Source organism: Pleuronectes platessa, chromosome 11 (genome assembly GCF_947347685.1).
Source record: "Pleuronectes platessa chromosome 11, fPlePla1.1, whole genome shotgun sequence".
Classification (NCBI taxonomy): domain Eukaryota; kingdom Metazoa; phylum Chordata; class Actinopteri; order Pleuronectiformes; family Pleuronectidae; genus Pleuronectes; species Pleuronectes platessa.
Window position 1 is genome coordinate 23981111 of NC_070636.1, and position 23768 is coordinate 24004878.

Below are 23768 nucleotides of genomic sequence, written 5' to 3' on the forward strand. Positions count from 1 at the left end.
TGATCGCTGTACGTGTTTAGTATTGATCAGTACCATTCAACCTGACGGTTCTGTGTCCAGTGACAGCAGACACCCGCTGCTGTGTGATCCATGGATGGTCCAGGACGCACTTCACCGTGTCCACTTTGGACAACCACCGGCTGAGAGGCTCCGAGCAGCTGGAGCAGCTGCACACTGGGTTCAGCGTGTTGCTCAAGGGCACCTTGACAGGGTAGTGAGAGGGTAGAGTGTCCTATTCATACCACACTGTACTTTATGGTTCCTCAGTATATAGACAACATTTTGGTTCTATAGAGATCATATGGCCAAGTACTTAAAAAAACAACTTTAAATTATGCAATAATTTTGATTTTTTATATAGTCTATTGATAGCATTTTGGTAAATACTTATTGAAACTGAGTTTCTTTTATTTATTTGTGGCATTAACAGTATATCCTGTCTACCTACTAATTCCACAAACGTCTGTATATGGAACGCATATCTCGCAAACCGTTCATCCTACGGTTTCACATTTAAATAAATGTAAATTTATCCTTAATGGCCAAATGAAGTGCAGTGTCGAATATGGTGTGATTGGGACACACAATATATTCAATCATCATAAAATTAAATTTGAATGAACAGGCAACCAGTGCTATATTGGGGTGTGGCAGTGTTCTTACATTCACTAATAAACTACAGGCACTACACGTGTAGTAGATGCAGATCTCTGTCAAGGAAACAACATCCATAAAATATTATCCTCTGCAGCAATTTGTCAACAAGAGCAAGCGCAGTGTTAGTTTTTTTTTGCTTCAATGTTTCATATCGAGCTGAATTTCAGAGCTTTTATTTTGAAAAGTTCTAAACCTGGGTCTAACATTTGTCTCATGTGCTTAACATACCTCTGAAATAGTCGACATGTTGTATATAGAAAATAACTGCAGTCAAGTCTGTAAATATATATATATATATATATATATATATATATATATATATATACTGTATATATACAAGCAACTTACGTGAACCGTAAGAAAGCTAATTCAGTTTCATTTTATGAAAAACACAGACTATAACTGTTTTATTGCGTACACACCAGGTAGGAAAAACACAAAGACTTCTATATCCTCAGGCCTTGGTTAATCATACAATACTTGTTGGTAAGATATGCTACTACCGGTTTTGATCTTCACATAGGATTGTTGGTAAGAAGTCGTACATATAAAAACGCAAAGCTAACTGAGACAGTTGATAACTGATATAGCTTCATAGTATAGTTTATCAATGTGGCTGATAATAGGTTCATTGAAGCTGGGTGAAAAATTATCCTGGTTATGTTGAGCTTGTTGGTACAACAGGCCCCATGTGTATAGCTTCTTATTAGATATACTGTATAGATAATTGCTAGTTAGAGAGCCAAAGCTGAGCGGAGGAAGGTATATGATCCTTTGATTACTGACAAAATGGAAATATTTAATAATGTTGCTATAGCCTAAAGGGATAGTTTGCAGGAAAAGGAAAATGCACTCTTTATCTATGCACCACTATGCCGCGGGAGGGATGGGTGAAGTGTTGGAGTCTGGAGTTTCAGAGGGAGACAACATTGCAGCCAAATCCAATACAATTGAAGTAACTGGTGACACCTTCAGACGTAATAAAACAAAAATCTTAAAATGCCTACATACTACTCCTGTCCGCAAGCCCCGATATTCACATTTGACCCGAAATGGCATAATTTACACCCTATTAAGCAGAAAAGTCCAAAAATAATGATACAGTGTGCAGTGTGTGCTGTGTTTCCGGTGTGTGCGTGCGAACCTGAACATGCCTTCAATAGGATATCAGAGGACATTCAGACATAGTGGGGAGTAGATGATGACTCTTTTCTGTGAACTATCCCTTTAAGTTTGATTCGGCTGAGAGATGATTTATTTGAACTTGTTTATTATTGCTGACTGTGGCTGCACACAGCCAGAGGGGCAGACAGGCAGATTGTTCACAAATAATGAAAGCATTGTGAATAGTCTCACTGATACCCCGGTCCAAAGCTGTGTGAATCTGAATGTCGCAGTGCTGCGGTGCTGGCTGTGTCAAGGGTACAGTGTGTACGGTGGGTAAGATCAAGCAATTAGTGTTAATTACTTTGTTGAGCACAAGTTCTGATCAGCCACTTGAACAAATGGCTGCAATGATTCATACCTAAACTGTGTGTGTGAACAGTTGAAAGAAAGGATGAGAGTTGTGAAGGAACACTTCAGTTGAAAGACACTAAACATAAAGATATTTACAATATTCCTTTATTGCATCAAGACTCTTGTGGTATCACAGTATGTATTTGGATGATGTGTGACAAGGGCAGTGGCAGAGACTTTAGGGTAAGGCAGGTTTATTTGAAACAAAGAAATTGCTGAATGTGCTTTAATATGGAGAGGAGAAATAATAGAACAACTTTAAAAACACAGTGCAGTGGAGAAATTATGAAATTGGATTAAATACATGTGATGCATAAGAAAACAGTATCGATCGGTTTGAGAGAGTGAGAGAGAGAGTGTGTGAATGTAATGATTTGAATTACACTGACAGCTGAATGTGTTTACAAGGTTTTAATGGTTTTGGTAAATGGTTTTGTATTTATATAGCGCTTTTCTAGTCTTGAGGACCACTCAAAGCCCTTTACAGTACAGTTCTACATTCACCCATTCATTCATACAGTGCATCTATTCGCAGCACTTAGTTATTCTATGGGGGGCCATTCAGGGTTCAGCATCTTGCCCAAGGACACTTCGGCATGCAGATTGGTCAGACTGGGAATCGAACCGCCGACCATTCTACCCCTCAGCCACTGCCGCCCATGTGTTAATGCATGTGTGTAGTGTGTATTTTTGTGTACAAAACATAGCATAAAGATAGAAACCCCAATTCCCTTCTGTTTTATCGCCTGGGAGCACATATAACACAAAGTTTCAGTCTGTGTTTTGTTTCAAAAGAGTTGAATTATGAGGTTAAAGATCACTCGTGTTTGGACTTGGTCTGTGTTTTTGTCCACAGCTGACGCGTGCAGAGCTTGTGGGCTTTAAGCCTCAGTGTGAGTCAGCAGATGAAGGAGCGTGAAAGGATGGCCAGTAGTGGGGATAAGGTGGTGCGGCTGCAGATCAAAGACAGGTGCAGACAGGAGGGTGGATGTGCTGACGTGCTGTGGATGCTGTGCTGGGCCTGATTATAGCCTCTTCAGCAACACTCGCCTTTAAGCAGAACTCCTCTCTCAGCGAGGCTGTGGATGTGAACACTGCTTGGATTTGGAATGCCTCGAGGTCTGCTGACTTGTGTATGTGTGTTTGTGCGTATTAAGGATATCTGGACACCTTTATGCAAAGTATTCAATTGGGTTTGTAGTCATAAAGTGCAGGACTTAAGCAAAGTGTACAGATAGAGATGCTCTAGATTATTAGGAGAACTTGATAACTATGATATCCATAATCAGAAAAAGAGTTTATATTTATAAACTCATCCTTGGTCCTGTCCTACAATCATGGTTGAACTGCAGGCCAAAGTTCTCCCATCAGGCTAAAATGTGGTGTTAACTCTCACCCGGGAGATTGATTTGTTTATCTTGAACGGATAAATGTGTGCTCTTATTCTGAAAAATATCGGCCAAAATTCAAAGAATGTTGGAGACATGATCATCATTGAAATAATTTTGTGGGTTAGGCGTGCTGAGAACCCGAGCAGTACATGAATAGGTCTTGTTTTATAGTTCTGCACAGTACACCAGTGAATGTGGTCAGATGACCAGTGACGATGGTATGTGATTGGCTCTGGTTCTGTGATGTGATATTAACATCAGCATGTCATTTAATTTTTACTTTAAAAAAAGTTTCTTGCCCAAGCACTGCAAATGCATATTTGTCATGCAGCTAACTCTGGCTCAACAATACAAGTTCTGTATATTCGTGTGATTTTGAAGTACTTTCACTTTAGTACTGAAGTATTTACTCATATGTCTTCTCTTCACTGTATTTCAGAGGGGATTTATTGTACTTTCGACCTCAAATATTAATATGGCTGTTAGTTACTTTTTAGATGAATCTTTTCCATTGAAAAAAAATATGATGGGGTTTATTATTATATGTAAGTTTAGAGAATACAATAACCACTCTTTTGTTCCAACCCTTTTTGTCTTGTAACCATCCATCCATTCATAATATCTTAGCATGGAGTGAACATGCCAGGGAGTAGAGCTTTAATTTCATGCACATTACTGAGACACTACATATATTTCATGTTATAGTGAAGTGTTATCCCAGTGACATACACCACTATGGTCTTTCTCGTAGGGGTGGTTCTGTTTCTTGAGCAGAGATCTGTATGTTCAGCAGCCTGAAAACAAAGAGCCACGTTGGCAGCCTCATGGTGGATGTGCTGAAAGATTCCCATTTCAGCAGGGGTAGACTTTCAGATTTGTAGTTTTCATATATTTGTGAGCCACAGTAGCTTGACCCAACTCTGCAATCAGAATTAGAAAGAACGGTTTCAATTTCTGTTTGAATATTGTTTATTTTAAAAAACAGTGCAATGTCACTTTCACAGGGAACACCTCAAGAATAATGATACAAAGGAAATGTAAGTGAAAAAGGGACGTGACTTTCTCCACCATCATTAACAGTCAGTGAGATACGTGTATTTAATGCAATTATAACTTTCTAAAGGTTTTTATTATTCATTAATTACATTTTTCCATCTGTGTATCAATTTCCCTAAAATAGAGAGGGCACACACACATTCATGTTATAATGTGAAGAAACTGAGCACACAGGTGGGCGATAGGTGGCTGGTGACTGATGTTCCCAGGAGGCAGCAGCAGGGTGTGCTGGGAGAGTGAACAGTAATTGTGCTACATGAGGTTACATACTGGGTCAGACTGGTGATGACAGCACGAAGGCTGAGCTGATGAGAGCTTCACTGCACCGACCGGCTGAGCTGTTCCTGCAGGATGCTCCTAATAATGTGTTTCAAGACACTCGTTCAATACACACCACAGAAACAAATCTCACACAAAACCCTTTAGAATCAACACTGAGATGATGGGCTGACGACTGAACACACGGTTTAAACAGTAGTAGTAAGTGGCATGTAGATGAACATGAGAAGAGAACCTCAAATTAATGTTATGATGTTAAACAAGATCCAGGATGATCTAAATGGCTTGATATTATTGATTGTTAACATTCTCATGTTGACCAAAAGATCTTGTTGAGTGTATGTGGAGGAGGGTAATGAATTTCATGCTACTTTCTCAAACCACCTGGACCATCACTGTATATATATGTACATATTATGCATGTGAAGTTCCAGTAACATTTAAAAACACAATATGTTGTGTCATGTAAAATGAAGAAATATTTAAGTTTCACTGCTAAGGTCAGCGATCCAATTGAAGCCACTTAAACTCCATTGGAACCTTTGTTCGGGTGTCAGTTGTTCTACTCATCAAAGGCCGGTTAAAGTGAGTCAAATGCATCCAGTGTTCAGCTGCACTGAAGCAAAGAGAAGCAAAGCTCCATCATTCAGAAACATGATCGTTGGTTTGTATCTTGATGGAAAGGTTCATGCTACAGCAGGATGATGACAAAAGAAGAAGAAGGAGTCCTGCTTGTGATGGACTTTCCTAAACAGTCAGCTGCCCTCAGCCCCATTGGACATTTATGGAGTAAAAAGATTGGCAATCAGGTTTTACGCAAACCTTGGGGCTTGAGTACGTTGACCAAGGAGCACTTAACAGGTCGTTTACTTTTAACACTGGAAGTCTAAGGAGAGCTTATAATAATGTGAAGCTCCAGGACATACACAGATCTTTTTTGATTAAGTTAATGTACTTACTTCATCTTGGCAGTTGGTAAGGTCCTAAATTGTTTTAGCAAAGCACTGACACATTTTTGGTATATACTTTTTAGTTAATATGTTTTTTCTTTCCCCCAAATTACAAGATAAAGACCTTATTATCACAACATCATAATTTGTGAGCACCAATTAAATTTACAAATGAAAACAAAAGTAAATAATAATATTTCTCAAAGCAAGTAATGCAAATTAGTCAGATTTGTTGAAAGTGATATAAAACCTTATTTGATCCTATTATTTGCTTTTATTAGTTATTTGTATTTCTGGTTTGGTCTCCACCGGCTCCAGAAAGGGCTGCTGCTGCTGGGAATGATGTTGAACCACAACGTGACCAAAAGTTGATGAATGAACAAAGGGCTAAAAAGCTCTGGAGAGCTGAGGTAAAGTTGCTGATTATTCTCTGTGGGTTTGTCACTTAATGACCTTTCCTCATTTGATTCATTATCAAAAAGCAATGCAGCAAACAACCCTGATTGGTTTCATGTTTAAACATGGTCTTTCCTTTCTTTGTTGTTAACAGAAAACATAGGGAGAGGAATATAGGTTAAGAAATGTGACAAAGGTCCCTGGTTGGATTTAAAGCAAGGTGGCTGCCATTACGTGGCATGCAATGAAACCAGTCGGATATAGAATGAAGTATTTTCAGATTCTTCCAGTAATAAATATTTTTTCAGTTTTTTTAATGCTGTAATTATTACAACATTTGGAATGCTTAAGTAGGCTTAATACAAAATGAAAACTTACCATTTCTCGTTTCAAGGAGGAAAAAGATATGGTTCATCCATGAGTTTCCTTCCCTCTCAGCTTGAGCGGCTGAATCAACAAGTGAAACTAAGATAATGACACAATGGCAGAGGAGGCTGTTTGGCACTTACACTCGGTATGTGAGCTCTCAGGTTTATTCTAACCCAGTTATGATATGTACCTGAATTGATCTAAAATTTGTACTTGACAGATCATTCTCTATGCATGTAATACCAGCACATGTATAATTCCTGAATAGGGCTTGTGTTGGAGTCAGTCCCAGCAGTTCATTTGGAAAGATCCAGATCTTTATTGACCGGCTCTTTGTTCAGGTAGGTGGCCCAATAAACCAGGTTAAAGCCCCCGAACAGCACAGGGAACATGATGCGAGAGATGCGGTCGATCTTGCTGACGCTGTTAAAGGTTTTCTTGTTCTCGGGCTTCGTCTCTGCCGTGGTTTTGTTGGTTTCATTCTGGGCACACTTGGAGATGGTGGGCAGCGTTGAGTCTTTTGTAATGTTGGGAGCGTAGTTAGCAACAGCTACAGCATAGGCATTGTTCTTCTTCATGATGGCGGCTTCCTTTTTCTGTAATGAAAATTCCTCCGGGTTAGAGACTTCTTTTCCATGATCAAAATTAATATTGTGGAGCAAATTTACTTCATCTATATCTGCACTGAACATTTTAAAAACAATGAAAGTCTAGAAACAGATTCTGCAGGTGCATATGCAGAATCGAAGCACGGGCAGGAAGCCTTCTGTTTTCCGTTTCTAGTTTGACAAATCACATTTGTGTAGGCTTTGGGTTGCCCGCAGGTAAACATTCTGTGTAGAGAGCAATAGGGTTGGAACTCACTGACAGAAATGCAGCAACTATCAGCTTTTAAATTCATCAGCAACCAAAATGTCATTTGGACCTAAAAAACATACAAAACGTGTTCCTGTTTGTGTATTGTGTGGTGAAACATTCGACCCGTGAGATAAAGAACAATTTGAACTGTAACAGTCTTGGCCTGGTTATCGTAGGCCCCAAAATATTGACTGTTGCCCCCAGAGGCTAATTCATTGCAGACATTAGTCGATGGGCTCTGAGATTGTATAAGGGATAACATGATTCTGTAAGCATAATGTACAGTAGGCAAAACTGCTGGTTAATGACTTTAAGTCGTCTTTATTCCAATTCATGATATGAATGAACCAATCCTAAACGAATGAATATTCAACTCAACACAGTCTTTCCTAATCCTTCTCTAGTATCTTATCATTATTTAGTATATGCTCAATAATTATCCTGTTGTTCAAAATTAGTTAACGAAAAAGCAACTTTTCATCATACAAACATGAATACTGCTTTTACACTTGGTACACACACACACACACACACACACACACACACACACACACACACACACACACACACACACACACACACACACACACACACACACACACACACACACACACACACACACACACACACACACACACACACACACACACACACACACACACACACACACACACACACACACACACACACACACACACACACACACACACACACACACACACACACACACACACACACACACACACACACACACACACACACACACACACACACACACACACACACACACACACACACACACACACACCTCTCTGTGATAGATAGATAGAACAATATTTGTAGGACAGTACCAGGCAATAAAAGCAATACTAATATGTGTAATTACCGGACAGAAATAATAGTCATAGTGATAATAATAACTGTAGTTGTGTTGGAGTGGTAGCAGGAGCATGACCCAGAGGATTTAATTGATAATGAAAAATAAAGGTGTATGGCAGCTGTACCTTTTCCCTGACCACACTCTTTCCGTCCCAGGCCCAGCCTCTCTTGGTGAAGTAGTTGACCGTAGCGAATTCAATGAGTGCAGAGAAGACAAAGGCATAACAGACCGCAATGAACCAGTCCATAGCTGTAGCATAGGCCACCTTAGGCAGTGAATTGCGGGCACTGATACTTAGGGTTGTCATTGTGAGGACTGTAGTTACGCCTGGAAAGAGAAAAAAAAAACTGAGAATTTATATTATATTCCAAATAACACACCTCAGAACAGGACAGAGTCAAAAACAAACATGGTCCTTAAAAACTCAAACTAAATTCGGAAGTATGTTATACTGATGCCATCAGGTAAGTTAAATAATGGTGTAGAAGCAAGAGACAGGATGTCACAGCTATGGTGTTCAAAGTCCCTAAACGTAATTGATGAGAATGTTAAACCTTCCACGAATTAAAACAAAAATAACATAAGATATATCACAGTGACTCAGATATTGAAGGCTTTCTTCAGTTGTTGATAAAGGTCACATTTTTCTGTCATTCATCATTCACAAACTCAGAATTGGGTTGCTTGTATTTTGCTGAGATTCCTGGTTTTTGCCACTACTTCCTGGCCTTTTTTTTTTTTTTAAACACTGAACTGTGAAAGATCTGTCTGCACTGGTGCTTGCCTGGCCCTGTGTTTGCTTGAACCAGTTGTTAAATGATCTTTGACATACCCTTGCCAGTTATTTGTTATGCAAATAAACTGCCCTTGTTGTCTGTTGACTTTGGTAATAAAGCAGAAAGAATACATCTAAAGTAAAAATGTATTGAATCAAGTGTATCAATGTGCATAAGGCTTTCTTGCATCAAATCACTGATGGGTGGAAATATTTACACTGAACCGTCTGATTATTTTTTACTTGCTTAAAGCAGAAAGGGTCGTCTTGGCTTAAACCTTGTACCATGATGTTAAAAATCCTTTCACAGTGTAACAGTGATAGAAAAATTACACCATCCACACTTTCATTGGTCCCATGTAAGCCTTTCTTTAACCATGCTATTCTTTTTTCTATCAAAACATTGTTTTAGAAAAGGGACCTGTATAGGTTGATTAAAAATATTAAACAAATGACTCAGGGATTAAGACCTCAATTTGGAATAAGGGACATATAATACTTCCCATTATGCATGCTAACAAGCATCTAGTTAATGGTGAAGAAATGCAGCTGCATGAAAAGTTTTACCAATATTCACTCATATACATTCAGGTTCCCCACAATATGCAAAACAGTTTCTCTGTTTGAAGCATCATGGCTACAGAGTGGAATCTAGATCTAGAAAAAGAAAAGCAGTTTGACCCGATTAAGAATTTATTGCAAGAGGCACGTAATGAATTGTGTTCTATTGTGTTGGTGTTAGTGCTTCTTCTCAGTACTTAATAAACACCACTCGGGCCATAAGGATCACAGTGACCACTGGAGCACTATACAAATTTAAAGTAGCTACAGTAGGATGATTTAAAGCACACATTTCGATCATCAAATTTTATTACAAAGACTTAAACAGTTAATTAACATTAATGGAACCGCCCTTAACTGGTTTAAATCTTATTTTTCTGATCGCTCCCAATTCGTGCAAATTAATGAAGAGTCATCTGTGCGCACCAAAGTTAAGCATGGTGTTCCACAGGGCTCTGTGCTCGGCCCAATTTTATTATCAGTATATATGCTTCCACTAGGAAACATAATCAGGACACACTCTGTAAATTTCCACTGCTATGCGGATGACACCCAGTTATACTTGTCAATAAAACCTGAACAAAGTAATCAATGAACTAAACTTCAAGCATGTCTCAAGGACATAAAAAACTGGATGACCCGCAATTTTCTCTTCTTAAACTCAGATAAAACAGAGGTTATAATACTTAGCCCTAAACACCTTAGAGATACATTATCTAATGATATAGCTGCGCTAGATGACATTGCTCTTGCTTCCAATGAAACAGTCAGGAACTTGGGAGTGATCTTCGATCCTGAATTATCCTAGCCTGGATGCCAGACGAACTTAGCCCCGCCCACAACATTTTTGGTCGGGCAGTTCGGTCTGGAGTCGCTCCATTGGGAAAAAATTATGGCCCGACCGGGCCAATCAGATTGTCAGGGCGGGCTTTATACGATGATTGACAGATGATCAACGGTGACGTAATCAACCACGTCATCAAAGTGCCCTTGGGTTGAATTAGTTTTCAACAAACATGCCTGCCGCTGGCGAGCTGAGATGTGTAGATGCTGCCATTGAGTCTGTTTTAGAAGACATCGACAGCGCATTCATTTTGAAAGAGGAACACAGAACGTGGAGGCGACGCCAAAGCACAGCGCTAATCCCTATCGCCCCGGCGCTTGGCTGTTCACAACGGACGCTGAAGCGACGCTGAACCGCCGGGCAGCGCTAATAATATCACCCGTTGATCCAGTAGATCACTGCACGGCTTTGTGCCATTCACACCGGAGGCTGAAGCACCGCGCTGCGCCAAGGCTGCCTCGCGGTGCTTCAGCCTCCGGTGTGACCGGCACAAAGTTTTAACATGGGAGTGGATGGGAGCCAGCTGTTATTTAAGGCTTGGTGCTGCGCTGAAGCGTCCGGTGTGAACCCGGCGTTAGTAAATAACTCACAATGCGTTGCTTAGCATACGTCACATACTACGTTGCTCTGATTGGTTGTAGGTCTATCCAATTGAGCGAAGAGGAATTTTACTTCCTGGTCAGTTGAAACACGCCCCATAATTTTTTCCCAATGGAGCGACTCCAGACCGAACTGCCCGACCAAAAATGTTGTGGGCGGGGCTAAGTTCGTCTGGCATCCAGGCTAGAATTATCCTTTAATTCACACCTAAATCAAATATCTAGAATCGCCTTTTTCCACTTGCTTAATATCTCAGGAATTAAACATATCCTTTCGCAAAAAGATGCAGAAAAACTAGTCCACGCCTTTGTTACATCGAGACTGGAGTATTGTAATTCATTACTATCAGGCTCCAGCAGTAAGTCGTTAAAAACTCTACAGCTTGTCCAAAATGCCGCAGCACGTGTCCTGACGAGAACAAAGAAAACGAGAGCACATTTCTCCAGTATTAGCATCGCTACACTGGCTTCCAGTTAAATCTAGAATAGAATTTAAAATGTTCCTCCTCACCTTCAAGGCCCTTAATAATATAGCGCCCTTTTACCTTAAAGAGCTGTTAGTACCTTATAAACCCACTAGAGCACTCCGTTCCCAGAATTCAGGCTTACTTGTCGTCCCTAAAGTCTCTAAAAGTAGAGTAGGAGCCAGAGCTTTCAGCCATCAAGCCCCTCTGCTGTGGAATAATCTACCACTTTCAGTTCGGGAGGCAGACACTATCTGTTCGTTTAAAAATAGACTCAAAACCTTCCTTTTTGATAAAGCTTATAGTTAGAGCTAATTAGTGCGGCAGAACGTAACTTGTCCTATGTTCTAAAATAGGAAGTGTTTAGTCTACAAAGGCAGAGGTATTGATGTCTAATCTACTGAGTGGGCCACATGGTTTTCATCGTACTATCATACAAACCAGTAGCCAGTCAGATTTACCTTGAGCCTCAGTGTAGCCTCAAGTTCGGCCTGTATCATTGTATCATTGATTACAAGGCAACAAACCCTGATGACGCTAAGATGCAAAGGGAATTTATGACACATGACACACGGAGCTTCTCTTTCCAGCTTCTCCTTCCTCTTCTTCACCCCTATCCCCCTTCACCGGAATCCCTTTGCTTTATCACCCGCAGATCCAGGGCCTCTTTGGCCGCACCATGGATTGCGGTTTGTGGATCGCGCATCGGGGGTCGCAGTGTTGGATCCAGTGTGGCGGATTCTGTGTCGTGTGGGCTGATCGTGGTGCTAGCGGCGGACCCTGTGTCGCCTTGGCATTGGGTACAGGCGGTGGACCAGGACCGCGGCGGTGGCTCATGGTGGGTCCTAGTGGGCGGCGGTGGACGGTGACTGAGGACTGGAGTGGCGTCTGGTCTGGATGGTGGATCGTGGTCCTGCTAGTTGCTGACCATGGACTGTGATTGCAGCTGGACTGCTTGGCATGTCATGTTGGGGTTGTCCTTCAAAATGTTTAACCTCATCAATGCTGCTAAAAACTTTAATCTTGATGATGTTTTCCTAGACCTGACATCTATTGCACTTCTGTCCGTCCTGGGAGAGGGATCCCTCACAAGTGGCTCTCTCTGAGGTTTCTACGTATTTTTACCCTGTTAAAAGGGTTTTTAGTAGTTTTTCCTTACTCTTGCTGAGGGTTAAGGACAGAGGATGTCTCACGTGTTAAAGCCCTAAGAGATGAATTGTGATTGTGAATATGGGCTATACAAATAAAATTTGATTGATTGATTGACATTTCTGTGAAGCTTTAAGAAGCAGCTGCAGATTCATGTATTTGCTGACTTCAGGAATCACAGTGTGAGGTGGAGATAGCTCTCCATTCCCTTCTCCTGCCAGTGCAGTCTTATACAACTGTTTCGGTAGAACAGGAATATCTAGACAACATAAAGAACAACTATACAGCATCCAGCAGCATTGATTGTGGTTTACACAAAATTATGCTCTATTCACAATATAATAACTAGAAAACTATGTGGTGATATAATTTATTTACTTGTATAGAAATTGATCGTTTCAGTGTAATGCCACTGTATCAGTGTGTGAAAACACATAACGGCAAAAGATTTATCATAGTCACAAATCTAAAAAAAAATTGGTTATAAAGCTATAGTGACTGATTTGGCTTGTGAGCTTATGCCTCAGAGAAAAGAGATCTCACAGATGCAGAGTGGATTCTACTATGAGGTAATCTTATTGTTTAGATCTTCAGTGAGACAAAATTACAGTTTGGTGTGTTTTACTTTGGAAACTTAGCTAAGATAAGATAAGATGCACATCACATAAAACACAGTGAGGTAGAAGAGAAGCCCAGAGCAACAGCTGAAAGGCTTACAGGAAGCACTGGAGCTGAATAACATCTATTCATCAGTCGACCATATGTAAATCATGATCTATGTATGGCCGCATGAAGCTTGGTAAACACAGGGATGTATGAACTTCTCTCCAAATAAAACATCAGTGCGGGTCTGAAATTGTTCCAGTTTTGCGGAGCCCGTTGACAAGCCACAAAGCTACTGGGAAATGTTTTCTGTATTGTTGAAACTAAGGTTGAAATGTTGGAGAGGAAGACACAGCAACATGAAAACAGCCTCCCACTTGTTCTCTTACTGACACCCAGTCATTAAGAGCATTGGTTTTTTAAACCAACCATGGCCAATAGAATGTACATCAACCAACAGCTGCACCCATTGGACGGTATTAGATGCCAATCACACGGTATACCTTATCATGTATAATCATCTGTAAAGATTCAGCATGTTTACAACCATGGACACAAACAGGGGCAGAGAAAGCCCTGCAGGTTAACATGAGGATAGGAAGTGTTACCATTCCAGAATCCTCGCTGGGCCAGGATTTCATGAGCATTTCTGATGTACCACCTGATTGTCCCTGCTCCCCCTAAAACAGATCTGCAACCTATAAACTAACATGACAGGAAAATCTGAGAACACACACAACCCTTGTTTGAATGATCTCTGGTGTTGTGGACAAAGTAAATTAGATTTATATTCAGTCACTCTTTTAAGCTTTTTTCTTATGCTGAAACGGTCGTCAGCTCATGTGGCTGCTTCCCCACACTGAAACTGAATACCTGAAGATGGAGGAGTATAACCTAGTCTGCACCATGCTGATCCCAAGGTTCTATCCAATAAATCTTTATAAGGAAATATTAAATTAAGTCTAATCAAGAACTCTGGGAGTTTTTATAATTTGCCAAGTCATTTGACGACGATGTGGTCAATGTGGTGTTCATGTAAAGGTCTATGTTTTGATGTGATCTATCACAGAATTCATAAACTTGTCAGCCTCTGAGGGGACAGAGACCCCTATTTTTCCCAGATGTGGTTGAGGCACACAAATTATATTGATTTAAGCTAAAGGACAGTCTCTTGTGATACAAAAAATATTGTTGAAATGAGAAGTTAAATATTGTGCATGAAACAGATGCTGTAAATATGAATTGATATTAATGTGAATATTGTGCATTGAATAGATATACCTTTCTTAGTGTATATTTATGCTTTGACATTCAGCCTTTAACAGAAATTTGCTCAAATAAGAAATATGACCCTCCTAAGTAGGTCTTTTGGAAGATATCAGGGTGGTAGATCTCAGCTAAGGTTTATAAGAGTCAAATGAAGAAACTCACCAAACACAGTCCTGGCTGGCACAGATTCTCGATTGAGCCAGAAGGAGACCTGAGAGAGGATGACGGTCATGATGCAGGGTAAGTATGTCTGGATCACAAAGTAGCCGATCTTTCTCTTCAGGTGGAAGTGAGCTGTCATGACTGTGTATTCACCTGAGAACAGAAAGCAAAATGTAAATGCTCAAAAGCATATCAGTCCGGCTCAGTGAGCATGCTTACATACAGTGGTGGGTACAGATGGGAACTATATCAGTAGATTGATTTTTAAAGGGGCACAGGTGATCTGGGGCAGTTTAATGCACAGGCTGCAGCCTAGGGGCCCCACGTGTACAAGGGCCCCAGATTGGCCGGACTATCTTAATCATTTCAATTTACTCGTCCGAGAGTCCAGCGTCCATCTCCACCTCCATGGTCCCGGGGAGAGTGTTGTTGTCCTCCTCAGAGTAGGAGGGACCCGCCCTGTCCTCGGCGTCGTCGCTGTCGTTCGGGGACTCCGTCGGAGGATGTGGTCTGGGAGGTGGCCTGGTTCTGGACGTCTGGGTGAGGTTGCGTCGATGGAAGTCCCTGATGAGGGTGTGGTCCACGATGTTCCTCCCGGGGACCCAGGACCTTTCTTCAGGGCCATAACCCTCCCAGTCCACCAAGTACTGGAATCCCCTCCCACGTCGGCGAGACTGCAGGATGCGACGGACAGTGTAGGAGGGACCTCCATCGATGAGGCGAGGAGGCGGTGGAGGCGGCGCGGCAGGGACCAGGGCACTTTCTTGGACCGGTTTAACTTTGGAGACGTGAAACGTGGGATGAACCTGCATGGATCTAGGGATTTTGAGCCTCACTGCCACCGGGTTGACGATCTCCTGGATCTCGAACGGGCCGATGAAGCGAGGAGCCAGTTTCTTGGATTCCACCCGGAGGGGAATATCCCGGGTGGAGAGCCAAACCTTCTGACCCGGCTGGTAGTCTGGGGCCTTGGAGCGGTGGCGATTGGATGCCGCGGTGTAGCTGTCAGCGGCCCGGAGTAGAGCCGCCCTGGCTCGGGTCCAAGTCCTGCGACAACGCCGGATGAAGCTCTGGACAGAGGGGCAGGATGCTTCCTTCTCAAGTGCCGGAAAAAGCGGTGGCTGGAACCCATAGGTGCACTCAAAGGGGGAGAGACCGGTGGCGGAACTGGTCAAGGTGTTGTGGGCGTATTCTACCCATAGAAGTTGCTGGGACCAGGAAGTAGGGTCTTGAGATGTCATGCAGCGGAGTGCCGTTTCCATCTCCTGATTCTTGCGTTCGGTCTGGCCGTTGGACTGGGGGTGGTACCCTGAGGACAGGCTGACGGTGGCTCCCAGGAGCGAGCAGAACTCCTTCCAGAACACTGAGGCGAACTGGGGACCCCGATCAGAGACCACGTCCACCGGACGTCTGCCATGGAGACGGACGACGTGGAGAAGGAGTAGTTTAGCCGTCTCCTTGGCAGATGGAAGTTTGGGCAGGGGCACGAAATGTGCCATCTTGCTGAACCGATCTACCACCGTCAGGATAGTAGTGTTGCCGCTGGATAGTGGTAGACCGGTGACAAAGTCAAAAGAAATGTGCGACCAGGGACGATGAGGTACAGGCAGAGGATGTAGAAGACCGGCAGGGGCATGGTGAGCCGGCTTGTGCTGGTTGCAGGTGGGACAGGCATTGACGAAACCCCGAATGTCCTCATCCAGTGACGTCCACCAGAACCGGCGCTGCACGACGTCCTTGGTCCGTTGGATCCCTGGATGACAGGTAAGTTGAGTGCTGTGGGCCCATTGTAGAACCTCGGACCGGAGGTCAGGCGGGACGAACAGACGATTGGGAGGGCAAGCACTGGGTCCAGCCTGGTCTTGGGCGGCGGCCCTGACCCTCTCCTCTATCTCCCAGGTGAGTGTGGCCACCAGACGGGAAGAAGGCAGGATAGTGTCTGGGTCGGTCCTGTCCCCCTCCTCTTCCAAGAACCGACGGGACAGGGCGTCGGGCTTGACGTTGCGGGACCCCGGTCAATAGGAGAGGGAAAAGTTGAAGCGGGTCAGGAAGAGTGTCCATCGAGCCTGGCGGGAGTTCAGTCTCTTAGCGGACTGGAGGTACTCTAGGTTCTTATGGTCTGTCCATACCAAAAACGGCAGTTTAGTTCCCTCGAGCCAGTGTCGCCACTCCTCCAAAGCCAACTTGACGGCGAGGAGCTCTCGGTTCCCAATGTCGTAATTCCTCTCTGCCGGGGTCAAACGTCAGGAATAGAAGGCGCAGGGGTGCAACTTCTGGTCGGAGGCTGCTCTCTGGGACAAGATGACCCCCACTCCTAAGTCGGAAGCGTCCACCTCGACCACGAACTGCCGTTCAGGGTCCGGCATTCGGAGGATGGGGGCCGAGGTGAATCGTGTTTTCAGGGCCTGAAAAGAGTCATTGGCGGCCGTGGACCAGAGAAAAGGCACCTTGGAGGAGGTAAGAGCAGTGAGGGGGGCCGCCACCGAACTGTAGCCCCTGATGAACCTCCGGTAGAAGTTGGCGAAGCCCAGGAAACGTTGAAGCTGCTTGCGGGAATCAGGGGTGGGCCAAGTGGTGACGGCAGAAACCTTGGCTGAGTCCATCTCCACGGTCCCTCTCCCCACGACGTACCCCAGGAAGGAGACAGTTGAGGCGTGAAACACACACTTCTCAGCCTTGACGAACAGGGAGTTCTCCAGGAGGCGTTGGAGGACCTTCTGGACGTGATGCACATGTTCCTCTCTGGAGCGGGAGAAGATCAGAATGTCATCCAGGTACACAAAGACAAACCTGTTGAGCATGTCCCTGACCACGTCATTCACCAGAGCCTGGAAGACAGCAGGGGTGTTGGTGAGGCCGAAGGGCCTCACCAGGTACTCGTAGTGACCGGTGGGGGTATTGAACGCCGTCTTCCACTCGTCCCCCTCGCGGATCCGGACCAGGTGATAGGCATTGCGCAGGTCAAGCTTGGTGAATATGGTAGCCACCTCTAGGAGCTCGAAAGCTGAGGAAATGAGAGGCAGGGGATACCGGTTCTTGATTGTCATGTCATTTAATCCACGATAATCAATGCAGGGGCGGAGTGTCTTGTCTTTCTTCTCCACGAAGAAGAAACCGGCTCCAGCCGAAAATGAGGAAGGGCGGATGATGCCCGCCGCTAGACCGTCATTGATGTATGTCTCCATCGCCCCCCTCTCAGGAACGGACAGGGAATACAGGCGTCCTCTGGGCGGCGTGGCACCGGGCTGGAGGTTGATGGCGCAGTCATAGGGCCGATGTGGGGGAAGGGAGGTTGCCTTGGCCTTACTGAAGACCTCCCTGAAGTCCAGATACTCAGCCGGGACCCCCAGCACATCGGTTGAAGAACTGGTCCCGGCAGAAGATCGTGGTGCGGCGGCTTGCTTGAGGCAGACCTGGTGACAGGAAGAACTCAACCCCAGGATCGCCCCTGTGGTCCAATCAAGGTGTGGATTGTGACGTCGGAGCCATGGGAACCCCAGAAGGAGAGGATGACGAGGAGAGTGCAGGATGTGAAACTGGAGTGTTTCATGGTGGTTCCCGGAGATTAACATCCGTATAGGCATTGTCAGGTGGGTAACAGTTCCCAGACGTCGGCCATCCAGCGCGTTGGTGGAGACTGGAGCTGGCAGGGGAATCTGACCGACACCCAGCTGCAGAGCTAGGTTATAATCCATAATGTTGACATCAGAGCCAGAGTCAATGAGGGTGGCGAGGGTCTGGGATCCCTCAGGCAGTAGCAGGCGGACCTGGCACAGGGATCGTGGGCTGGAGGAGGAGCTAGATGTATGACTCACCAGCACGGGTTCAGGCTCCCCTGAAGATCGGCTGCCAGAAAGCATCGATACCCCGGAAGCCGCTGGTGACGGTGCGGGCTGGCGTCGTCCCGCGAGCCCCTGATGTCTCTCCCGCTGTCTCGCTTGAATGCGACGGTCGATGCGGGACGCCAGCTCGATGATGCCGTCAAGAGTTAAGGGAAGTTCGTACGAAATCAGTTCGTCCTTAATGTAGTCAGCGAGCCCCATCAGGAATGCGTCGCACTGGGAAGCCTGGTTCCACTCGCTGGAGCTAGCCTGGGTGCGGAAGTGGATGGAGTAATCGGCCACTGAACGAGAGCCTTGGTTCAGACCCAGAAGCCCTCCTGAAGCGTCCGGACCTCGGGAAGCTTCTCCGAACACTTTGCGGAGCTCAGCGGCGAAGGCTTGGAAAGAGGAGCACGCTGGAGTGCGACGTTCCCACTCAGCTGTTCCCCACAGCCGAGCGCGCCCTGTCAGATGATTCACGGTGAACGCCACCCTGGCGTCTTCAGAAGCGAAGGTGTGGGGCTGGAGGGCAAACAGGATGGAACAGTTCATGAGGAACGGGCGGCAGCCCTCTGCGTCCCCGGCGTAGCGTTCAGGAACCCCCACACGAGGCTCCGAGACGAAAGCAGAGGCAGAGGCAGAGGCAGAGGCAGCCGGGGCTGGTGGAGGCTGGACTGGTTCTGGAGGCAGAGGGACAGCTTGAGCAAAAGCTGAGGCGAGCTGTTGGACCTGCGAGGCTAGCAAGGTAAACGCCTGCTCCTGCTTAGCCACCGCTAGTTGAACCTCTGCTGAGTTTGAAAGCAACAGCGCCCCGTGGTGCTGGAGCATCGCCTCTACATTCTCCAGGCGATCCATCGGCGTGTGTGCTGGGTCCATGTCTGGCCAGATTGTACTGTCACGGATATGGTGAGGACCCAAAAGCAGCACAGGCAGACGAAATACCAGTCGGTAATGACCTTTATTGTTCACTGCAGTCTTTAACAGTTCAAGCAGTGGCAGGGTGAAAAGTCTTTGCTCACAGTGATCATCTGCAAGATCTGAGCAGGAGCGAGCCTGGTGTCGCTGACTGAAGGTAAAGTCAACAGCTGATGAGTTACCTAACTGGCAGACAGGTCCAGTGGTGAGCTGTGTAGCCACAGAGCAGAGCAGGAGCGTAACCCGGAGGGAATAGGCGAAACTCGTGGTCGAAGACAGAAGGCTGAGGTAATATCCAGGGCAGAGACAAGGCAGGCAGGTCGGCAACAGGTGATCAGTCCGGGGAAAGAACGCTGGAAAGTCAGGCATGACACAAGAACAATCTGGCACTGAAGCAGAGACAGGAGCAGGCTTAAATGCAGCCAGGGCTGTCACAGGTGTGGAGAGTTGGCCTGATGAGGAGGTGTGGCTGACTGGCAGAGTGGAGCAGAGACAGGTGAGTGGAAAAATACCAGCAGACAGGAGATGAGCAGACTGTGACAGGCATTTTATATTTCGTATAGACACTTTTAATTAAATTAAATCCACGTCCGGTTGGCAGGCAATAAAAGCGGGCTTAGAGCCCAATGACAACCACAGGACAGAGACTTTGAAAAGGCTTGGATACAAGATGGTCAGCACATGCCCAAGCAACAAAAGTACTGCATCTGAATCACGCCAGAAGACAAGAGTCACGACAAAGGGGATGAAGCCGGGACACTATGTCAAGATGGACAAACAAGAGATTACTGTTCTATGTAACATGTGGAGCAACACACTGCAACGTTTTCACAAGACCTATATTGGAATGCAGGCAGTCAAACTGTTTATGTAACGCTGTTGATTTGCCTGGCTTGAAAGTGATGCAAAAAAAACTTGTCTCCAACTGGGTCCCAGCACTAAGTGGGCACAGAGAGGTGCAGAAAAAGAAAAAAAAAACTGGATGGGCATCCAGTTTGATGAGGTAGTGAGTAGACGTGCGAGTTGGGGGCTCTGGTTAAACCTTTCTCATACTTTACAAATCTAACAAACCATCAGCACTCTTTTATTTTTGCACTTGTGTTTAAATATATAAGAGTGCTACGGTAAAATTAGCAACTCAAAGCAGAAACAGCCTGTAACAACCACCCGGGCTTCAAGCATTACAGCCAAGTTAGCAACCATGGCCTCAGCTGTCTCGGCCAGCAACGAGCAATTATCCACCGACAGCGGGAGCAATGCTGACCCAGTCACCAAGACAGACCTTGAGGCTTTGCTCAGTAAACAGCGTGATTGCTTCAAATACGACCTGGCTATCATGATACAACAATCAACAGAATCACTGAAGCTGTCGGTTGACTCAATGGGATAACAAGTGACATCGTTCAACAACCGTCTCACTCAAACTGAAGTTTTGGTGGGTGGAAACTTAAAGAAACTCACCGAGATGGAAGCCCTTGTTAAGTCTGTACAGTCACAGACCAGGATACACCTGGAACGAGTGAATGATCTCGAAAACAGGTCCAGGTGTTCTAATTTAAGGATAATTAACATACCTGAGGGAAGCGAGAAGGATCAGGACCAGATAAAGTTTGTGTCTGATTTGCTAATGGCGGTGACGGGTCCCGGTATTCTCAACAACCCTCTGGAAATAGAGTGAGCCCATCGATCCCTCGGTCCCAGACCAGGAGAAGCCGGCGTGGTGCAACCGAGAGCTTTTATGGGATTATCGCGGCTCCAAGTCGAAAGTGTACCCTGACAAAAAAACGAGCCACATTCAATCCCGTTAAAAAGTTCTCTTTACCTGAAAGCTATAAAATTCCACCTGCTGCATCCTGCCCATCTGTAGGATTCGTTCCGAAATGACAGCTACTACTTTGACTGTCCGCAAAAAGCCCAAGACTTCTACTGAACCAGCGCGTCGCTTCCAGACGCTAATGGATGTTGACCAAAATTTGACATCCTAATCTTCGATCTAACAGAGGCCTGTCCTGATAAAATCTAAAAAGATTGGGAAGATGTACTTGGCAAAGTTATAGATGACAATGACTGGGATAGTGCATCAACTAGAGTGAATCACAGGACGTCCTGCTCCAGGGTCAATCTGATAAAACTTAAGGTTGTCCATCGCATTTACTTTACCAACTCCAAACTCTCCAAAATATAACCCAGTGTAACAGATGCATGTAATAGGTGTCACATGTCACCAGCAAATATGAAACACATGTTTTGGTCTTGCCCTCATATACAAGGTTACTGGACAGTTATTTTCAAACACCTTGTTGAGGCTTTAAACATGGCACTGACACCGTGTGAAGAGGCGGTCATTACTGGAGTATTAGCATCAAATACTCACAAAAGCATCTCTCGAAGACTCAGTGGGATGGTATATTTTGTATTTACTATTCATCCTCCCCTTCTAAGTGTCTAAAGGAGACTATAGTGGTTTTCAGGGCTACTGTAGAAACATGGTAACACAACATGACTCTGATGTAGACAGAACAGAGATCATGAGAATTCAGATTTTTTTTATTCTGAGTTCCAGATGATATACTGATGACATTTTTTTTTCAGGTTTTGCTTTGCAAAGTTTAAAGTTTTTTGGGGTTAAGAAGATGGAGAATGAGACCAACCATGTGTTGCTTCGAACGAAATTAGATCTCAATGCAACTGTCTCCCTGCTTTGGCTCAGCGGCCTTTATCTGCTCAATTGCTGGGTTTTGATGTAAGTTGAACTACTTCCGGTATTTTTTGAGAAGGGTGTGGATAAATATTTCAGAGGGGACAACATTGAAGTGGCCTAAAAACATGTGGACATTCATGATGCAGCGAAAATTACTGTTGGCCTTACGCTCAGGAGGTTTATGTAGCCTTGTCTCCTAAAAAATTGCCTAAAACTAGGACTGAGCACATTTCTTTATACCTGGCCTGGGGTTGGGCCTGAAGGAGGTTTTGGTGCATTGGTGCAGGTCATGTCGCACGACCATGCAGGTTTCTGGTAAAAAAATCCAGACCGATCTGCCAGACCTATTGTATCTAAACCCGGCTGCAGGTCAGCCTTTTAGTTCTTGATGCAGGTGTTGGACCATTCCCAAAATGAAAAAATTCTAACTATCATGTGCTTATTTTACTGATGAAATCCCAATGTGTAAAATATCTGTTTAGGCTGTGCTCTAGTTTTTCGGGGGACTGAGTTGCAGACACCAATGACCAACTTTAATTCACTGATTTCTGCTTCTCTTGCAGCTTGCAAATGTGTTCAATGTTCACTTGAGCACAAACTGTTCTCAGTGGCACGGTGCACTTGATCAATTCCATTAGACCCTCAAAATCGATATTACAGGTTTCTGCTGCTTTCAGCCATGAACTATTTCCCCTAGGGGAGCATGTGTGAACGCAGATGTCCAAGAGAGAGCCTTGGTTTCTGCAGACCTGGGCCACGAGAATCCAATTTAAGAAGACAGCGGGGGATCCCCCACTGGATTCACTGCGAGCGAGTGGGGGGATTGGTGATGCCTCTAAAGGCCGAATTATAGTCCTGCGACTGCAACTGCGGCTGGCCACACAGTTACATCGATGGACTCATTTTGGTTTATGCTTCTCTAACGTGTTGCGCGTGTTGCAACGCAATTCACTGCCAGAACACTAGGCGGAGAAACAAGTTTTGTCGAAAGTAAAATACACAAAGAAGAGACGTCATCTTCTTCGTTCACTGTATATTTACATCGCCACTGCGGCTCCTCATAGCCTTTTTCTGGCGGACAAATCCGCCAGTCAGTGACGGGTTATACAAGTGGTCATACTTTCGGATCTCTTCTGCCAAGTGCTCTTCTATTTTGTCCATATTCGTTCTTCTAAATCTTCCGTGATTTCTGCCGGTATTACGGGGCATGAAACCGGAAACTAGACTCCGGACGGGATGTAGTAAGCAGACCAATCACAAGCCTTGCGGGCTGCGTGAGGCTCGCGTCGCTTTGTCGTATAGTTAGAAAAATTGGCGGACGCACGCAAGCCGCAAGAGGGGGCACACAGCCACGCGAGGGGCGTGTTGCGTGTCTTGCATGCATGCGTGCGCGTGTAAAATACGACTATAAATCGGCCTTTACATGCGACAGACGCAATTAAAAAAAGCTAATATCTCCTGGTGAAAAACAGTGTCACACACATAGAAGACACCGACAAAGATGTAAAGAGAGTTTATGGTGATAGGAGCTGACGACGGTGTCGGGGTGCT

General features: G+C 44.8%; 1 protein-coding gene across 1 annotated transcript in view; it reads right to left on the reverse strand.

The window, feature by feature from the left end:
* Positions 1 to 6912: 6912 nt before the first annotated feature.
* gabra2a (gamma-aminobutyric acid type A receptor subunit alpha2a) overlaps positions 6913 to 23768 on the reverse strand; it is a 41591-nt gene continuing 24735 nt past the window's right edge. Inside the window, exons 7-9 of the mRNA XM_053434476.1 lie at positions 14781 to 14933; positions 8479 to 8681; positions 6913 to 7212 (exon numbers count right to left, since the gene is read on the reverse strand). Coding sequence (XP_053290451.1) covers positions 6913 to 7212; positions 8479 to 8681; positions 14781 to 14933 — 656 coding nt within the window. The remainder of the gene's footprint in view (positions 7213 to 8478; positions 8682 to 14780; positions 14934 to 23768) is intronic.